General features: G+C 26.7%; 2 protein-coding genes and 1 long non-coding RNA gene across 3 annotated transcripts; 1 reads left to right on the top strand and 2 right to left on the bottom strand.

Moving 5' to 3' along the window:
* Nucleotides 1–277: 277 nt before the first annotated feature.
* On the bottom strand, nt 278–5,834 carry LOC100573470 (transcription initiation factor TFIID subunit 9-like). Its single transcript, XM_016802161.2, has 7 exons — nt 5,605–5,834; nt 4,088–4,220; nt 3,876–4,012; nt 3,457–3,585; nt 2,740–2,839; nt 540–578; nt 278–469 (listed from the first exon to the last, which is right to left on the bottom strand). Exons 2-7 carry the CDS (start codon nt 4,209–4,211, stop codon nt 372–374), a joined length of 627 nt encoding a protein of 208 aa, XP_016657650.1. The 5' UTR covers nt 4,212–4,220; nt 5,605–5,834; the 3' UTR covers nt 278–371.
* Nucleotides 5,835–10,671: 4,837 nt separating this feature from the next.
* Nucleotides 10,672–13,978, bottom strand: LOC100573556. Its single transcript, XM_003240220.4, has 4 exons — nt 13,235–13,978; nt 12,121–12,243; nt 11,425–11,577; nt 10,672–11,352 (listed from the first exon to the last, which is right to left on the bottom strand). The coding sequence occupies exons 1-4, from the start codon at nt 13,368–13,370 to the stop codon at nt 11,093–11,095; spliced, it is 672 nt and encodes a 223-aa protein (XP_003240268.1). The 5' UTR covers nt 13,371–13,978; the 3' UTR covers nt 10,672–11,092.
* A 1,013-nt stretch (nt 13,979–14,991) lies between these two features.
* LOC115034547 lies at nt 14,992–17,062 on the top strand. Its single transcript, XR_003839903.1, has 4 exons — nt 14,992–15,166; nt 15,244–15,415; nt 16,646–16,893; nt 16,971–17,062. It is a non-coding gene; the product is annotated as an uncharacterized LOC115034547 (long non-coding RNA).
* Nucleotides 17,063–19,536: the final 2,474 nt, after the last annotated feature.

Raw genomic sequence — 19,536 nt, 5'->3', positions numbered from 1 at the left:
TATACATATAGATTAAAGAAGCGCCATGGAAATGTAAATTATATAAGACCTCAATAATTTATTGTCACAGGCAGTCATGTGTCATGGTAGTAATGATCAACTATGGTTGTCAGTGGTCGCTAAATAAAACAATTTTAGAATTACAGATGACATCCAGCAGTCACATGGCAGTCAATGTGTTAATAGGCTTTTAACAATAGACTTAAGAAAAATGTAAAGTATATTATTAAATAAATGAGTGATGATACTATTTGATAATATTTTTATTTTCAATATGTTATCCCTGATAAATTACATATCACTAAGTTGTTTTTCGACAGTAACATTGTGTGCAATATCAGAGTATGAACGGTTTTAATATCTCTGAGCATTCATAAGTTCATCTTATAATTTTCTCCAATGCTATCTTCACTGGTTTGACGATTTTCTCGTAAATAGAACTCCATAGAATTGTTCATCATTTGACTAGCTATTAAAATATGAAAGTTATTATTAAAAAATTAAGAATAATAGATTCATGGTTTTACCCTAATAATTACTTGGTATGTCCGAAACAGATGTATCTAAATTGCATGTAACTATGTGATGAAACATATAAAAGAAAAACAATTAATAATAATATTGAAAGTCCATATTATATTTGAATATTTTTTTTGGGTGTTTCTGGGTTTCAATTTCTTAGCAGATATTATGTTTTGGCATTACTCAAACCCAAAATCATTAGTCATCATTTAATCATTTAATTTGTTGAACCTATCTAGTATGTTATATAAAATAAAATATGAATAAAGCAAACATTGTGATATTTGAAAAGTGTAAAGACAGTGTTTATTATTTTTATTTAATAAATAAATTTATTTCCATTAACAGACTAGTTATTGAAAATATTTAAGAAGATGTCAGCGCATTATTTGTTTTCTCTCTCTGACCCACGTGCAACATAGACAAAACGCATTTACGTAGAATTATTTTTTCTATGTTTTTAATTATCTTATAGTAAAATAAAAAGCCAAATAACAATAAAATATGAAATCGATATATCATCCCCTCAAAAATATTATTCTTTATATTTTTTGTAATTGGGGATTTTACTCAAGGATTACTTAAAAACATAGAAAAAATGATTCTGCGTTAATGTGTTTTGTCTATGTTGCGCATGGTACAGAGAGAAAACAAATAGTGCGCTGACATCCTCTAAAGAAAAAAATTTAAATATATTTAATTAAAATTTTAGAAATATTGATATAGGTGGTATTTTAATTTAAATATTAGAATTATTAGTATATAATAAAGTGTATTTTAATAATTATAAATAGGAAAAACAATTAATCATAATATTGAAAGTCCATATTATATCTGAATATTTTTTTTTTTGGTTTTTCTGGGTTTCAATTTCTTAGCAGATATTATGTTCTGGCATTACTCAAACCCAAAATCATTAGTCATCACTGTCTGTGAGACAATAGATATTAAATTCAGTAATGACCTTTCAAACAGATTCTAATGGTAGATTTATTATTATGAACAATCGTCATAATTTAATTGTTTAAATTTAAATTTATTTTTTGTGATAGCTGTACATCTTTAATAAATGTTGTCCATTAATAGAAATTTCAATATATATATCACATTACCGAATCTTAAGTAAGATTATTATCAAGGGAATCTCATAGGCTTTTTTGTATATTTTAATTTTAAAACGAGTTATATGTATTTTAAGATGTACAACTTACAATTTTATAATACTCAGAACTCGCTTTAAAATTAAAATATAATTAAAAGTCTATGAGATGCCCTAAATTATAATCTTCCCTTAAAATTTTATACGAGGTCAATTCACTCTAATTTATAAACTAACAGAGCTAAACGTGATCTGCTAAGTTCATCAAAAACTTAAGCACTAACATCAATTTATTAAGTTATGCACTTGAAAGACAGAGACAACAAATGTCTGTATAATGTCCTCTAAAATAAAACTAACTAGAAAAATTTAATAACATTGCTGAAAGGGATTATCTTTGATTTCTAAGTTAATTCTTAATAGATAAAATAGATAAGAACATTTTTTTTAGATACAAAACAGGCATTTATTAGGATAAATAGATTTTTTAATGAAAATGTATGTTAGGGAATGCAAATGTTATTATAATATATAACTAGTAAATGCATTAACAATTTTGCAAATTACCTGGATCATTTCATTTTTATTTGTGATATATAACTTTAATATATGACATGCAATTTAGAAGAACCAAAATTAAGTAATTGAGAGGACATTATACAGGTAGTATTTATCATTTCTGTCTTACAAGTCAATTACATAGCAAATATCACACACAGCAGATCACGCTTAGCTATGTTTGTTTAATAATTAGAGTGAATTGACCTCTTATAAAATTTAAAAGTTAGACTATTATCTAAGGCATCTCATAGGATTTTTATTATATTTTAATTTTAAAGAGAGTTATGAGTATTTTATAATGTACAAACAATTTACAATTTTAAAATACTCATAACTCACTTTAAATTTAAAATATAATAAAAAGCCTATGAGATGCCATAAATAATAATCTTACCTTAACATTTTATTAGAGTCAATTCACTCTAGTTTATAAACAAACGGAGCTAAACGTGCTCTGCTAAGCGCTCAATTTGTTAAGTCATGGACTTGAAAGACAGAGACAACAAATATCTATATAATGTCCTCTTAGATAAAACTAATTAGATAAATTTAATTACATTGCTGGAAGAGATTATCTTCGATTTCTAAGTTTCTAGACGCCTCCAACAATTCTGCAGCTGTTATTTTAGTGTCCTTACGGATATTTCCTATAGAATACTATACATAAAAACATTAAAAATAATAATTTAAGAAGGTATAAATGATTATACATTGACCACGCATAGTGTACAAAAGCATGTCTATTAATAGGTATTACTATTCATTATAAATACTATTATAATTAATGGTATTACCTTAGATTGTATATAATGGATGAAGCTACATGTGTATTACTCATATACCGAGCTGTGTCCAACATAACCTCCCACCACCCATTCAATTTCAGAGAGCAGAGCATTATTGCTCTAACAATCACTATAACATAACTAATAAGTAGGGGATTATGTTAGACATCGAAAATTATTAATGTAGCTACATCCATTGTATATTATAATCTAAGGGTTTTACAAAATATGTATATCATCAGTCTACAATTTAAAATTAATAACTGATATCCTAATAAAACACTCTATAAGGATTATGTTGGAGATCGTTAGTTTAAAAACACAACTATTTTTTGCCATTTAATTAAATTTTGTGATGTAAAGAAATTGTAACTTAGTAATTAATAAAATAGCCTGCTAGAAAATTACTAATAAATGAGATTCAAATACATATACAACACACAATTAACAAAGGAATATTTTAGGATAGGTATACTATTGAACTATTACCAAATCATTGCTAAGCTTGTAGTTTGTTTGTAAGAAATTTGGACCGTTTTGAGGAATTCGCAGTCCAATGGCAGGCGTTATTGGAGGTAATGGTATTTTGTTTATTTCACGACTTGCTGTCATTAAAACCTAAAAATTAAAACAGTAAATTAAAAACTCTTAATGTCTTATCTTATGTTGTACCTAATTAAAACTAATAAATGTATAACATTCAATAAAGTTAAATATAAATGTTAAGTATAAAATTGGATAAAGTTACACATTAATTTTTGTAAATAATAGTCATTTCAATTTGTTCTTCATTCAACATCGTTTGTTGTTTGGTGTTAAAATCTAATAAACCTACGTAATAAACTTAAAAATAATTGATTTTGGCAATTAGTAGGTAGTTCAATTGTTTTTAGTCAAAATGATCTTACATCGCGTTGAGGAGGTCGACAAAATATTCCGTCTTGCGCCATTTGTATTGCAATTTTCACATCGTCTTCATCAACATCCTTCTTTTTCGCAAAGTTTGAAAATTTCTTAGCATCATCCAACAGTAGCGTTGTGTATCCTAACAAATAAAACAAAACCTATTAACAACAGTGAAAAAAACACATTTGTTTAATATTATTAATAATAAATTTACTGTGGTTAAACTCCAAGAGCTGGTTTAAAACTTGTGGTTCGTACTCAACAATACCCAAATCTTTCATAATCGACACAATTATTTGAGTTTCTTTGGGCATATATTTTCCTTGTGAAGACGCCATTTTACCAAGCTAGATTTATATAACAACAGAAAGTTATATCGAAGAATAACCAAAAATCAGTAATCACGTAATATTGGCTTGGGCTGCATTGAACCAATGTAATTATAACACGTCATGGTAGTGCCACTTCTCTATCGAAATCGTGATTGTTATTAACTATCGCAGCACTATCTAATGCGCATGAACAGCATAGGTGGAACCAATGAAATACGAGTAATTTTTTGCGGCAAATTTAAACTATATTTTATATCTTAATATAATATTTGTATCTTGCAGTTACATAGTTACATTAATTAATGCTTTTAATTTATTATTATTATTTTTTCTTACTGTAAATATTTTAATTGCATTTAAAATATTATTATTATTATTAATATGTAGTTGCACTATTTTTTTTTTTATAAAATATTAAAATTAAAATTATTCATATGAATAAAATATTTATTATTCAATAAATTCACGAACTATTTCTTATTTAATTGTTTTTACTAAACATTTGTCTATAAAATAAATTTACTGCTACATATATAAAAATAGTACATTTATGCAGGGATTAAAAATGGTTTTGAAACCGGATAATCCGATAAAAATTGAAACCATTTTCAGACACGAAACCTGAAATTTCTGGACACGTTTTTACACCATGTATTTATCAGTGTATGGTAAACATATAAAATTAGGATGTATAATATACTGCTTACCTAAGGGCATATTATGTTTGTTGTAAAGAATGAAATAATAATAATAAGTTTTTTAAAGCTAATGTGATTACATAAAACTATTGATGCATATTTTCTATAAAAGAGCTATGGAGAGCATAAATATTTAAAGATACATCCAGTGTCGGCCTGACACAACAAAGGCTCATGGATCAGTTTTATTAAGGGGCCCCATAATAAAAAACCAAATTTACATGATATTTTGGTGAAAAATGCTCACCACCTTTTTTTCATTAAAAATACATTTATTCAAATTCTGATATTTAGAATTTTTAAGTATACCTAAATATTCTAATAAGAGTAGTTGCTGAATTCTTAAAATGTTTATACTAAGGATAATAATTCTTAAATATGGTTTTACAATAAAAAACTATAAGTAATATTAGATGTGCCTACCACCTGCCTATTCACTATTCAGTATACTTAAATTATTTTTACAAATTATTATCTTGACAGATCAATGGTAATTAGTACTAAATATTAATTAATAACATTTTCAAATCATCTAAGCCCCCAAATCTACTTAGCCAATTTCCAAATACGTATTATCCTTACTACACAAAGTTATATATCTCAAAAAATATTAGTTCGAATTTTGATTTAGATGCATACTAATTCTCAGAAAAAAAAAATATTTGCTGAATAATTAAAAGTAAAAAAAAGAGGATTCTTACTTGAAAAACAGTAGTTTGTATTGTAACAACATCGTTCTTAAATGGTAAAAAATCTCAAGTATTCAAAAATCTTCAAGCGTATTTAAAAAATCCGAAAATTTGATTATAATATGTATAATTGAAGTAAAAAAACGGGGTTAGTACCCATGCATAAAAAATCACTCTGTATAATATTAACGCGAAGCCTGAAGAGAGGAATCATCGTTTAATAATAAACTATGAAATTATTGCAATATTTGAAACTGCAAAATAATAAATGATAATTATTAATTATATAGAAACGAAATTACAAAAACCAAAATTATATTTATATTACCTAGATTATTTTGAGAATTGTACTATTATGCCCTGCTCACACTATAATTGACAGGCATCTGGGCCCTGTAAAGAAAAATTGAGTAAGATTAAATATATCCATAAATACATTACGGGGTCCTTACTCCCTATATATAGACCAGGCACACATCAAGCAAATTTAATAAAAATATTTACGAGATCTTAAAAAAAACCGCGGAGCCCTGGCTAGATGTACATCTGCTAGTTTATATATTTTTAGTGTATATAATTCCGGGCACTAATAATAAATAGGGATTAAAGTTCTATGATAACAATTCATTTTTGTAAAAGTTATTTACCAAATATAACTACATTTATTATAACAAATATATCGAGAGTCTTGTATACATTTTTGATGCATTTTGACAAAACAAATAAAATGTTCTTGACATTTATAGAACAAAAAACTAAAAAAATTGAAAATTGAAAATGTCCGTAAACAGCTGCTAAAAACAATAAAAATAATTGGAAAATGTTGTCAAGATAGGAATTGATATAACATATATTATATGTTATATGCTAAACATATAATATAAATTTCAAGTGCCTAGGGTTATTGATTTTTGAATTACAACAAAATAAGAAAATCGCTACTTGAGAAATCAAGTAAATATCCAATAATGTAAAAATTTGAACTTCTAACGCTTATAATAATTTAATTCACTTTCTTATGATAAAGGTAGACAAATTTATAAGGAATTTAGTATAACGTTTTAAAATCTTAGATTTAAAAATGAAAAATGTTTAGGAATTTCTAACTCAAAATAATTTTCACATTAAATACTTATAGAAAAAAATTGTTAGTATGTATTTTTAATATTTTTCAATTGTCATTGTAACAATATATTCAAGCCTTGTATTACATTTTCAAGCTTTTTGACCTAGCAAATAAAATAAAATTTACATTTATAGACAAAAAAACTAAATAAACTGGTAATTGAAATGTCCGTAAACCACTAAAAACAAGTCAAATTATTTTGAAAAGCTTATTTAGAGAATACTAAGTAATATAAATTCAGTTAAAATTTCATGTATCTATATTGTTATTTGTTTTAGAGTTACATCAAAAACCAAAATCGATTTTGTCAAAAACCGATTTAGCGTAAAAATGATCGTTTTTCATTAATTTTTGTTTTGATTCCCCTGTGATTTTGAAAACTATTAAGAATTTCAAATTTTGACCTCGCCTGAACGCATCAACTAGATTCACTTTCCAATCAAACAAATAATTGAAGCAGTGTTACTGCCCAAAACGATGATTACAGACAGAAAAATAAATAATACAAAAATTAAAAATTTCACTGTAAAATCAATATCGACATTTATCGCTCCGATCAGAATCTAAAAACATGTAGGTATTTAGGTATACATATTTTTTTTTTTTTTTTGGCATGTTAATCTTGAAACATTTTTCAATTATTCAGTCTTAACTATAAAAAGCGGGTAAGTATATGTCACTCTGCTGTGCAGTAGGTTGCAGTACTATAATGGATGGTATTCAATTTGAATTCAATGATATAATATCATTGTATACAAAGAACAATTCTGAGCGAATAAATAAAGTAATGCCTACATAAAGTAATTTATTTTAGTATTGGGCATTATAGTATCAACTATCTACTGTAGTCTGTAACAATATATTAAATTTTCAAACTTTTTGACCCAAACAATATAAAAATTCCAGTTTATGATTATTTTTTATTTGTTTGAAAAATAGTGGGATTTTAAATTTTGACCATCAACTAGATTCACTTTCCCATCGAACAAGATACTGAAATTGAAAATTGACACATTTTATCAAATACTTATCGTATAAGCACACACAATAATAATAAAAATAAATAAATAATATTAAAACAAACGTCATTGTAAAATCAATACATTCATCGCTCCACTCAGAATCTTATATCTAAATGTATCAAATACAGCAAAATTTGCTATATTTAATATTAAATCATGTTATTATATATTTACCTGACTTACATTGAATGATTATATTGTTTTCACCGGGTCGGTAAATAGCAATCATTTCTCGGTATACCATAATTAAAAATATAGACGAAACGACAATGTGTAGCGGCTCTTTATTTTTAAATTAATGATTTACTAACATTATAATAAGCTTAAGATCTTTAAATATATAAAATCATTTAAACTTGATAATATATTTAAAAATATGCAACATACATGAAACAAATTTGTATCAAATTAGATTTTTAATATTATGCAACTTCCTAAGAATAAATATGCAAATCAATAAAGTTCTAAGCCCTGCTAATAACTAATAAATATCCCTCCTATTGTTCTGGACTTTTGAATCTCAAAAAATCTTCAATAACACAAATTCTAGTTATTTAGCTAAAATCCAATAAAAGGACAGTTGCTTAAAACCTGAGAATAAAAATTTATAATACTAGATACAATGGTAATATGTTATATTTATGTTACACAACATATTAGTCATCAAGGTACTAGGTATAAGGCTAAACAATCTATGATGATAACCTATAATTATTTTTAGCAAACTCATGTAACACATAAATCATGTGAAATCTACCTTTTTAAATGGATTATATATAAATTTGTAAATTTTTCTTGGCCCTCTGAATTTTGTAGCTAATTTTTAATCCTCTTTGTTGCCGAGAAAGAACACTCATAGGTAGCAGAACTCATTGATATTGTTAAAGTTACTTTAAAGAGATTGAGAATCGCTGCTCTAAGTTATATGAACCTTGTTCTAGCATTACTCTTTGTTGCTTAGTTCTAATGCTTATTGTGGTCAATGATTTAATTATTCAATTAGTTATTTATTATAATACTGGTGCCAATGTTCTAAATAAAAATTAAATACGTTTAATTCAATGGCTAAATGCTATAAAACACATTATGGGATCAACCTATCCTTCCACTAATTAATTTAGTTTTACAGAACCTATAATTTTTATAATAAAAATAAGTTCAATAAAATTAGTAAATTTTTTTTTATTAGGTTTTTTAAAAATATATTGGTACCTAAATCAAATGTACTTACTCTAGAAATTCGCTAGACTAAACCGGTGTGAAAAATAATGCACCGGGATGTTTGGACCATATCATTTACATGGTTCATTATCCTGGTGCGGGATAATGTGGGATAATTTTAAACCAGTCTAGTCTAGCGAATTTCTACACTCAGCTACCTTTATTTAGTTTGTAATAATACAATTATTAATAACAATGATATTATTTATACATAAGGTGGGTTTATTTTTGAATAAAAGTCCAATAGGCACCTATTTTTGGCTACCATAATATTAGCAGTAGGTATATAGTTCTAACACACACTATAAAATTAGTATAGGTATAATACATAGTTTATAATTTATATAGTACTAATATATGCATTTATCAATTAAGAATATAAAACTAGTTTACACAATACTTAAAAGAAAAATTTATAAACTAATTGGTAGGTAAGTACAAATATTACGAGTTAATATTTAGCAATAAGTACTTACAAGTTAAGAAAACAGCAAGTAGGTATCACCAAAAACAAAACTAGTAAAAACAGTAAGGATAATAAATAATAATATATTATTTATTATGATAATATAAGACTTGATGTATGATTACAAAACTAGGGAAGTAGTAAATTACAATTACTGATTACAAATATAATATTTATTACCATTGTCTAATAGGTACATTCATGAACATTCGAGGAGCATTCTCTAATGTTCACGGGCACACTATAACATAATCAAAATGCGATTATCATCACTCGCCACTCAAGGTTAAGTAGACACAAACACAGATGAAACCCAATCAAACATTGTATACAAATTTGCTATTTTATGTATATTTGTTATCAATTTGGGTCGCACATTTTAAAAATACAAATAACTAAAATGAAAAACTGTAAAAATAATAATAATGTAATTACCCACTACACTTGGTATGACAAGTATGAAAATCTTAATTCTTGAATTTATACATGAAATAGTAAATAATAATTATTAGTAACATAAGAAAGCTTAAAAATAGAAAAAGATATTGTTTAATTTTGCAAAAATCATAAGTTATTTGTTATTATTTAAACATGGTACAAAAAAATGAATTATCATATGTCAATTGAATTCTAAGTTTTCCATTTTATTTTAAAATAATACAGATTTTGTGCCTAATTCACCATTTTATACCATTAATTAAGCAAATAAATTATAATTTGTATATATAAAAAAATAAATGGTATTTATTCATTTGAAAAACAACTTAACTTAACTACTAAACTAAACAGCATTGTATCATTTTAAACAATCGTAAGATCTAATTGTGAGGAGTACTCAGAACACCTTAAACCTTTATATAATTAACATAATTATGTTATCACGGACATTTTATTTTTACGTATTAGAATTTTAGTCGATTTATCAACTTTGATGCATACTTAGTAAATTAGTATAAAACATACAATATAATGTCATATTAACCTAATATGAAATTACAAAAATATAAAAGTATTGTTGAACTTTTTCTTGAAATTGTATAGCACTAGTTACTAAAATTAACTTACAATTAAATGGACTGATAATTATTAATTTAACTTTAAAAAATATACATCAATTACCTAATACATTTTTTATTTATAAAATTCTCAATTATTATTTTTATTCATACTTACAATATTAAACATTAATTATTTCTCATAAAATCTAATTCATAGATTTTGAATTAAATACTTGAGCTTCTAGTGTTTATAATTTATATTATATACATAACCGATGTTAATTGTACATCAAATTCAAAGGAAGACATATGATTATTTATATATTACAGTTTGTCAACAATTATATAAATGACCAAGTAACAAAGTGTTTTCCAAGAGCCATTTTTAAGAATAAAAATCCACAATTTTCATTCATACTATGTTTAATAATATTTTATATGTATCTAAAACAAATACTAAGTGTTTTCTATGCAGAGTGAATCGCTCATGCAGTTTTTACTGTACATATTCATTAAGACAGGCGCGGTTCTATGGCTACTATTAAGTGCAAATTAAGGGGCATCAGAAATTGTTGCAGCTACGTACGCTAGTAGAATTTAGCTGCATTGAGAATAAATTAGAGTAGCAGATGCTGCTACTGGAGATTTTAAAATAAAGTTTGGACATTTATATGTCAGTGAGCGACATTTGTTTTATGTCATCTTCATCATAGTGGTAATAGACTCTTTGAGTAGCCATTTTTTTACGTTTATACATGTGTGCCCGACATTCTATTCCATACAATACTCCACTGACATAAAGAGTAATAGTTCCTGTGACTGCTACACCGTAGCTCCATCCTATATTATTGTTTTCCCAATTTGGCATCCATACTCTACTGTCTCCATATGTTCCAAATATTATCAGAGCAATAGTACTGCATACAGCTGAAAATAATATAATTTATCAAATTATTAGGTATATTATATATAATAAGACAACACAACACAATGTTTTACCTGCAGCTAAGTAGAGTGTTGCAGCTCTAAGAAGAATTTGAATAAAACGTTCATGAGCTCTATTTAGATACATATAAAGCGTAGAGTAGAATATACCAAATATTGTCAAGAGAAGACAAGTTGAAAAAAAAAACTGAGTAGCAATAAAAAAACCTAAGAAAAAAATTTGTATTCATTAAAAATCTCACATCAAACTATAAAATTTATTTATTAAGAGGATGTTATCGTACTATTTGTTTTCTCTCTGACCCACGCGCAACACAACAAATTGTACACTCACAATAATGATTATAATCATAATAATTTCTAAAATTAAAGCGAAATGACCTCTTATAAAATTTAAAAATGAGGTTATTATCTAGGGTATCTCATGGGCGTTTTATTATATTTTAATTTTAAAGCGAGTATATGTACTTAAAATGTAAAAACAATTTACAATTTTAAAATACTCATAACGCTCTTTAAAATAAAAATATAATAAAAAGCCTATATAATGCCCTAGATAATATTCTTACCTTTGAATTTTATAAGAGATAATGTCACTCTAATTTTAGACATTATTATGATTATAATATTATATAATCATTATTGTGAATGTAAAATTTGCTATGCTATGCGCCTGAGTAAGAGAGAGAAAACAAATAGTGTGCGAACATCCTCTTAAGGATGAAAAGTAAAAAAAAATCATCAACAAACCTTTGAATAAAATATCATCGATAATATAATATTCTCCTTCAAACACCCACCAACAACTATGGGATCTTGTATCGTACCAATGATGAGGGTCTTCAAAATCGTTGAAACATACTACCCATAGACCTGTGGATGTGAAAAAAGTTTAACAAATTGTAATTTAATATCTAATTTCATTAACTTTTGATCATAGTCAGTAAAAAGCATAACTAAACATTATTAATTTCAGAAACTTGAAACTATCATTATTCATCAATATTTTATAAAAATTTAGTTTTATTAATACTAATAAGAAATAACGGACAGATTTGGATAGTATTATTATTAAAATACTTAATAGATGTGAAAACCTACTTGTGGATTATTTTAAATAATATTAGGTATAGGTAGGTTATTTATACCTTATTATCAAAAAAAAATGTTGAGATATTTTAGCTTTGTGAATCGTTTTTTTAAGAATGAAGGGAATGCAAATTATTATAATTTAGAGGACGCCACACCAGCATTGTCTCCATATTACAAGTGCATAACATATAAAATGTACTCCCAGCAGATCATGTTTAGTTCTATAAGTTAAAAATTAGAATGAATAGACCTATTATGATACTCGACGAAAAGAACATTATCTGTGTCTGTATGTTAGTTTTTCACAATAATTAATTTTTTTAGCAAGTTATTGGTATATAACATAGCGTAAATTAAAAATTTTCATAACTCACTTAATAACTGAATAATCATAAAAACCAACACACAGACAAAAATAATGTTCTTACCATCAAGTTTCATAAAATGTTGATTCTCTTTAATTTTTAAACTAACGCAGATAAACATGGTCTGTTGATAGTAAATTTTCCATGTTATACACTTGTAAGACGGAAACAACACATACGTGAGTGTGGAGTCATAAGATAATAGGTACCATGTACCTATCTAAATAAGAAGACGCAATATTTAGTTAAAGAGAAAAAAATGTGATTAAAATAAAATGTACAGCCTTGTATTCTTTCTAGAGTATAAGGTTATCTATTAGATAACTGTATTTTCTAGGCAATTGAAACTTGCTCAATATATGAAAATATTGTTGTATAAAATATGCACGCGCGCGCGGTACACTAACCGATCCTTTCGAATTTCGGGTGCTCAAATTTCTCATCCGTGACCAACCAGCTCTTCGTCGTGAACGCCAACAGGACTAAAGACACTCCCAAAACCGACAGGCCAACGGCCGTCAGACCATTTCTGGACTTGGCCATCGAAATCACTGGTACACCAAGACGCGGACTGAAGATTCAAGTTCTAAAAAAAGACAATACAACTGGACAATAGAACAGTCCAACTTGTCAGCGGCAGTGGCAGTCGGCGTCAAACAGGTTAGGTTAGGTATATTGAGGTCTATGCTAGAGACAGTTAGTAGTTTGTTTATATCTCCATCAGACCTCTTATCAGCACTTTACATATCCTTATCACACTATAACAGAAAATAAATGACCGTCCGTGTCATATTTTCTTCAAGTGACGATGTGGTTTCCATTTGGTTTGCTCCAAAGAAATGTATCTTATACAAAAAAACTAAATAAGATATTTATTTCAATAAAATTAATTGTAGAATTTAATGATCGGAAATAAAATGAAGAATTGACCAAGTCTTCGTTACGCTAGTGAGTAGTTAGTTATACGGTCCATGGAAAATTCGCAAAAATGCAAATTGAAACCAACCGTGTCTTCCAAAACTCAGCGTAGTACAATCAAAATGATAATATACTTTCCAAAACTCAACAATATTGAAAAATGTTTTATTGTTGGATCTTGTTCCAAAATTTAGCGTTACCAACTAGATTTCAATCGGATCCAACGTAAAATGTTATTGATTTTTCTGATTGATATTTATTATCAGTATTCAGTGTTATGATCATTGAACTATATGATATATGTTATCATATAGTTCAATGGTTATGATGAGAGAATATATTTTTTTCAGTCGATCTCGAATCTTGATTTGAATTTGTAGTTTTGTTGTTAATTAATTAAATTAGTATTAACTATTAACTAATAACTATTAATTTACTATTGATTAATAGTAAACTAAGTAATTAATTTTGGGTGAACGGTTACATAGGTCCCTCGAAAGCTATGTAGAACTCGGTGACCAACTGACGCATTAGCATCCATGACTAAATAACCTGGTATGTCAGCAACTCGTATACGCATGTCTGTGACGTAAGCATTTCTCCGACTGTTATCAAACGTAATAATTGTATATAAACAAACATATTATTCGGCTTGAAAAATATTTATTTTATTTTATAATTTGTCATGTCTAATGTTAAATTGTGTTATAACTTTAAAATTCAATTAATATAGTCATTTAAAACGTTAGTTGAACACATTTTTATTAAGTTTGTATAATATTTATTATTTGCTAATTAATTAATCAACGTAATAATATGTACGGTACGTCCTATACCAGGACCGGATTGGTATGTCCATCGAGATTTTCACTTCTATAAGCGGCCCATTTACATATTCAGTGGCCCAAAACTACGTTTATAATTATTACGAGCTTATAAGTGGCCAATCGTATTTTAAACATGAATTTATTTTCACTTACACTCACACGACCGGCCCACCAAGATTTTCTCGGTAGCTCGCCTAACTAATCCGGCCCTGTGTATACCTAATTATCAAAAAATATTTTTGTAATTTTTTTTTAATAATTTAATTGCCATGCGGTTTACGTGTATCTAGCACGTTCTTTTTTTTTTTTACAATTAACTCAATAAGTTTCATATAAGTTCATGTTTGGAATAAATTTCAGTTTTTATCTAAAAAAAAAACAGTATTACAGAAAACATCTGACAACAAGTTACCTAGATAATGTAGAATATATAGACACATATAGTTAGGTAACTCTACGTTGTGTATTATTCATAACTAATTTTTAATTTGTTATTTGTATTTTTGTCGTATGTTGTTTCCAGAATAGTTTAGTTTATGCTATTCAAAATGATGAAATACCTTGTTCTCACTAAGCAGTGTATAATTTTACATGGTATGGTAATATTTAGAGGACATATTTTTTCTATTAAATGATTATATAATGTTTATTAATCCACATTGTTTTGACAGACTATGTCCATGGAAGTGCTATAATAATGATGCCACTATCTCTCAATTTCTGTTTGGCTAACTTCGTCTAAACCGCAACACTAGGTGATTATCACATTTTTGATTTCTACACATCAAAATAAATTGATTTATGAACACTATAAGATTAATGTTTAATGGAAACATCCACATAGTAAGTAATAAATAAGTAGAGTTTGAATTTTAATGGCAATGAGTTAATAGTTTAGTACTAAATTGTTAATTGGTTAAAATTACACACATTTCTATATTGCTTTTAAATCCAAACTCAATTAATAAGTTAGTGTTATTAAAAAAATTATAATAAGTATAACATTAACTATAGGTAGTAACTAACATTACTAACATAATTTGATTAAATGTTTTTACACATGTCACTCCATCTATTTAATGTTATAATAATTATAATACAAATTTGTTCAACTTTCGCATAATATTAAAAAATATACTCTATATCAGTGATGGAAGGATGGGCAACTCAAAGTAACTAGCGGGCCACTTTTAAGTACTTTAAAATCTAGCGGGCCGCAGTGCATAGGAGAAAGCAAAAAAAAGGTCCTTCAAATTTACCAACATTTATTTTTTACGCTTTTTAGCAGACATTTTTAAAATAATTACTATAAAACACGAAAATAATATAATTTGAAAATGTAGCGCGGGCCAGATAAAAAAGGTACGCGGGCCGCCAGTTGCCCATCCCTGCTCTATATAATACAATATTTAGACAATACATAAATGTATAAGGGAATTAAAAATTAAAATGTGTAGAATGTACTCAGATAAATTTTGTTTATATATCATACATAAGTTAGAGGACAGTGATTGCACAATTTAAAAATTAATATTTACATTAGAACAATAAAATAATAAACTATGACATAACTATTTTTTGAACATTACAAAATTATTGAATTTTAAAATTTCAATATCCTACTCATTATTGACTAATTTTAACTATAAAATAATGTTATTTTTAATAATAAAATCTTTAAATGGATATTTTTTTGATATTCGGATATAATTTGGTAGGTTTATAAATGTTGGGTCAAAATGGTCCTGCATTTGTATGCCTTGAACTTGGTTTCTGTCAGTATTTAACAATAAATGTTCTTTTTCTTCATTTTAGGTACATTTAAAAGAACAGACTATATTACTAGTTATTTAAATACATTATATTTTATCCAATAAATTTTTTAAGCTTCATTTTATTCTTCTTAATATTTTTAGTATTTAATATTATTTGATTAAGGTTGTTTAATCGAATAAATGTTCTGGTTCGAACAAGACACTTAACTACTTCAACTGGTATATCTAGCGTTGATAGTTTAATTTTTTCCATTAAAGAATTTGTTAATTTTTTCATTATACCATCTTCTTTTGATAGGTGATTTCCATGAAAATCAATGAATAACTTTTCCATTATGTTTGCAACTTTGATTAATTTACTGGATGGATATGTCAATCCTCCTTTAGACAGATATCTAATCCAATTTTCATCATTGGTGGTTGGCTGTTCTGATACCATTAGAGGATATTTTTTAGAAAATTTAGATGCAACATATCCTACGACATATTGTAAACCTTCCTTCTCAAGGCCATTGAAGGAATCATTGTCATTCATGTCAAAGGCCTGTAAAGTAAATAATTTCTGTAATGTACCTATGTCTTAAACATTTAATATATATTTTATACGTATCTATTATTTTCAGTATATACCTCAGATTCAAACTGATTTAACAAATCCATATAAGACTTTGAAATTTGAATATTGCTTGTTCCAAAAGTTGATTCAATTTGAGCCAAATCACTATCCATTTCTGGAATTTGATGGTTAGAATTAGTAATTAAATCAGTAGTTTCAATAAGTTCCCCGGTTAAACATTCATTAATGTTAAGAAAACTCTCTTCTGTTCCTTCTTCGGTGTTTCTATTTTCGGTAAACACAACACTAGAGTGTTTACCTAAAATATACCACCTAAGACTATATTATATAAAAGTTATTTTTAATTAATTATTCATGTAATGTAAATTAAATAATTGTCTCAGTTAAATACAAACCAATACATAAAATCTAATGCTGTTATACAGTAATTTGACGACCCTGCCATTCCTTTGAGATAGCTAAAAAGATTTTCTACTATATCTTGGTCTAATTTTCTAGTAGTAATGTAAGAGACACCATATTTTTTTAAATCTTCAAATAAGTTGACGAGGGATGTATTGGAAATCACAATACCTAATTCATGTAAATTATTTTAATATAATATGAGAACATATTTTGTTATCAAAGATTCTTTTACCTTTTTGGAATGGCAGCATTGTCTTTTTCCCATGAACCCTCATGTTTAATGCAAATTCATTCATTTTGTTCAAAATTTCTCTTTGTTTTGTTTCATCAAGCCCATAGCTTGCAATATTCTTCTCGTACATCTGATTGGTATTCATCAAGTTGAACCATTCATTAAATAGACTTATAGTGTCTGAAGCCTACACAGATTCAATTAGTCAGTATTAATATTCTAATAATTTATAGTGTATTAACTTTACTTCTTTTCAATTGTAACCATTAATATATTTGTTGTTTCCACATAACAATATGGCTTTGGACACTGTATTTGAAAATACATTTGCAGCTAACCGTACATTCATTCAAGCTGTACCCTCTACAGAAATGTGACGGTCAGAAATCTTATGTGCTAGCTTGAAATCATTTCCTTCGTTTAACTTGATTAACGTTTGCTATATATTCTTCAATCTTCCCGATGTATTTTCCATTAGGTAAAATGAATCCTCTAGATAAGTACAAAGATGAATTTATAATATTACTGATAAGTACATTTTTGTGTGATTTCAGGTATTAATTGACCACTTACTGATCAAGAAAATGGTTTCTGGCAAGTTTTAACATATGCAGCAAATCAGCAAACACATGTACATTTGTATTAGTCATTGGGTGTTTAAATGACGTGCTTGTTATAGAAATATCCAAATCTCTTCACAATCCAATATTTGAAGGACCCATATCACTCACAATAGCGATCACATTAAAACCATTTTCATGTAGTGCTTCTATTATGTTATGAGGTAATTCTTTTGTCATAGCAGTATCATAGTTATAAAATATTGGTCGTTTCCAGCTGTTCAATAACCCTTTAAGTTAACTCATTTTATTCAAGCACATTTAATAAAAATGTAAAATTATTAATTAATTTGCTTACCTCTAACTATAACGGTTTGAACACATCTGTGTGGACCATATACTTTTTCGAAATTTTTGTCGTAACAAATTCTGTTTGAAACATATGTCTCATCAAAAGAAATTACTGTTAATTTTTCCTCCACAGTCAAGAAATCTCCTTAAATATTGAGAAAAAAAAATCAGAGTTAATATTATTTAAAAATCTATAACCTTCAGACCTTCTTTAAAAAGGTCTTATAAAAGGTATATCATAATAGTCTGTGCCGTAAATACTATAAAAAAAACCATTGGTATTAAATTGAACTAAAAAAAAAACAAAATGATACCTTGATATTATTCACCTCAAAGGAATTGCATCATCTCTAAGTTTTCGCATACGTTTAGGTGAATAATGTAATAGTTTCTGTATCAATGGCTTATCGATGTGGTAAGGAGCAAAATGCAATGAGCAAACAATGGCTAGATAAAATTTAATAACTAAAGTAAATGAAGAATAACGATACATGTTGTGTGAATAATTTTAATGTATATTTCCTATGAATAGATGATTTTACCACTTTTAAGATTTATGGATTTTGCATTAATTGATTGGCCATATTCAATTTGTTGCAACCACATAAGAGAAAAATTCATATCTTTTGGGAACCTATGCAAATGGACTGCATGGTTCTTTTGATTTTTTCCTTTCTTCCTAGTACCACTATCACAATGTTCAAAAACGCATTTAGGCATTGTTAATAACTTTCAAATACTTACAGATATAGAGAATTGACTAATGAATTTACACAAATTTAGAGAATTTAATTTTTAACAGTTCCTACATACATTATAAATACTTAATAAAAGTGTGATTAAACAGCACAATAATAGTATAATATTCCATCATGCCCATTTAATAATGATGACATTTAATTATATATAATTATCTATAAACTTATAATTAGTTTAAATGTAAGTAAATAAATAATGTAAATATTATAATGTCAAATAATATATCAAATATTCAAATATAAATATAAAATGGGGCATGGACACGATGGAATGTTCCCTGTTCTATTTTGTCATATACTTTCATT

Source organism: Acyrthosiphon pisum, chromosome X (assembly GCF_005508785.2).
Source record: "Acyrthosiphon pisum isolate AL4f chromosome X, pea_aphid_22Mar2018_4r6ur, whole genome shotgun sequence".
In the NCBI taxonomy this organism is placed as follows: domain Eukaryota; kingdom Metazoa; phylum Arthropoda; class Insecta; order Hemiptera; family Aphididae; genus Acyrthosiphon; species Acyrthosiphon pisum.
Note: the sequence above shows the minus strand (reverse complement) of the source record. Positions and strands in the feature narration are given on the sequence as shown.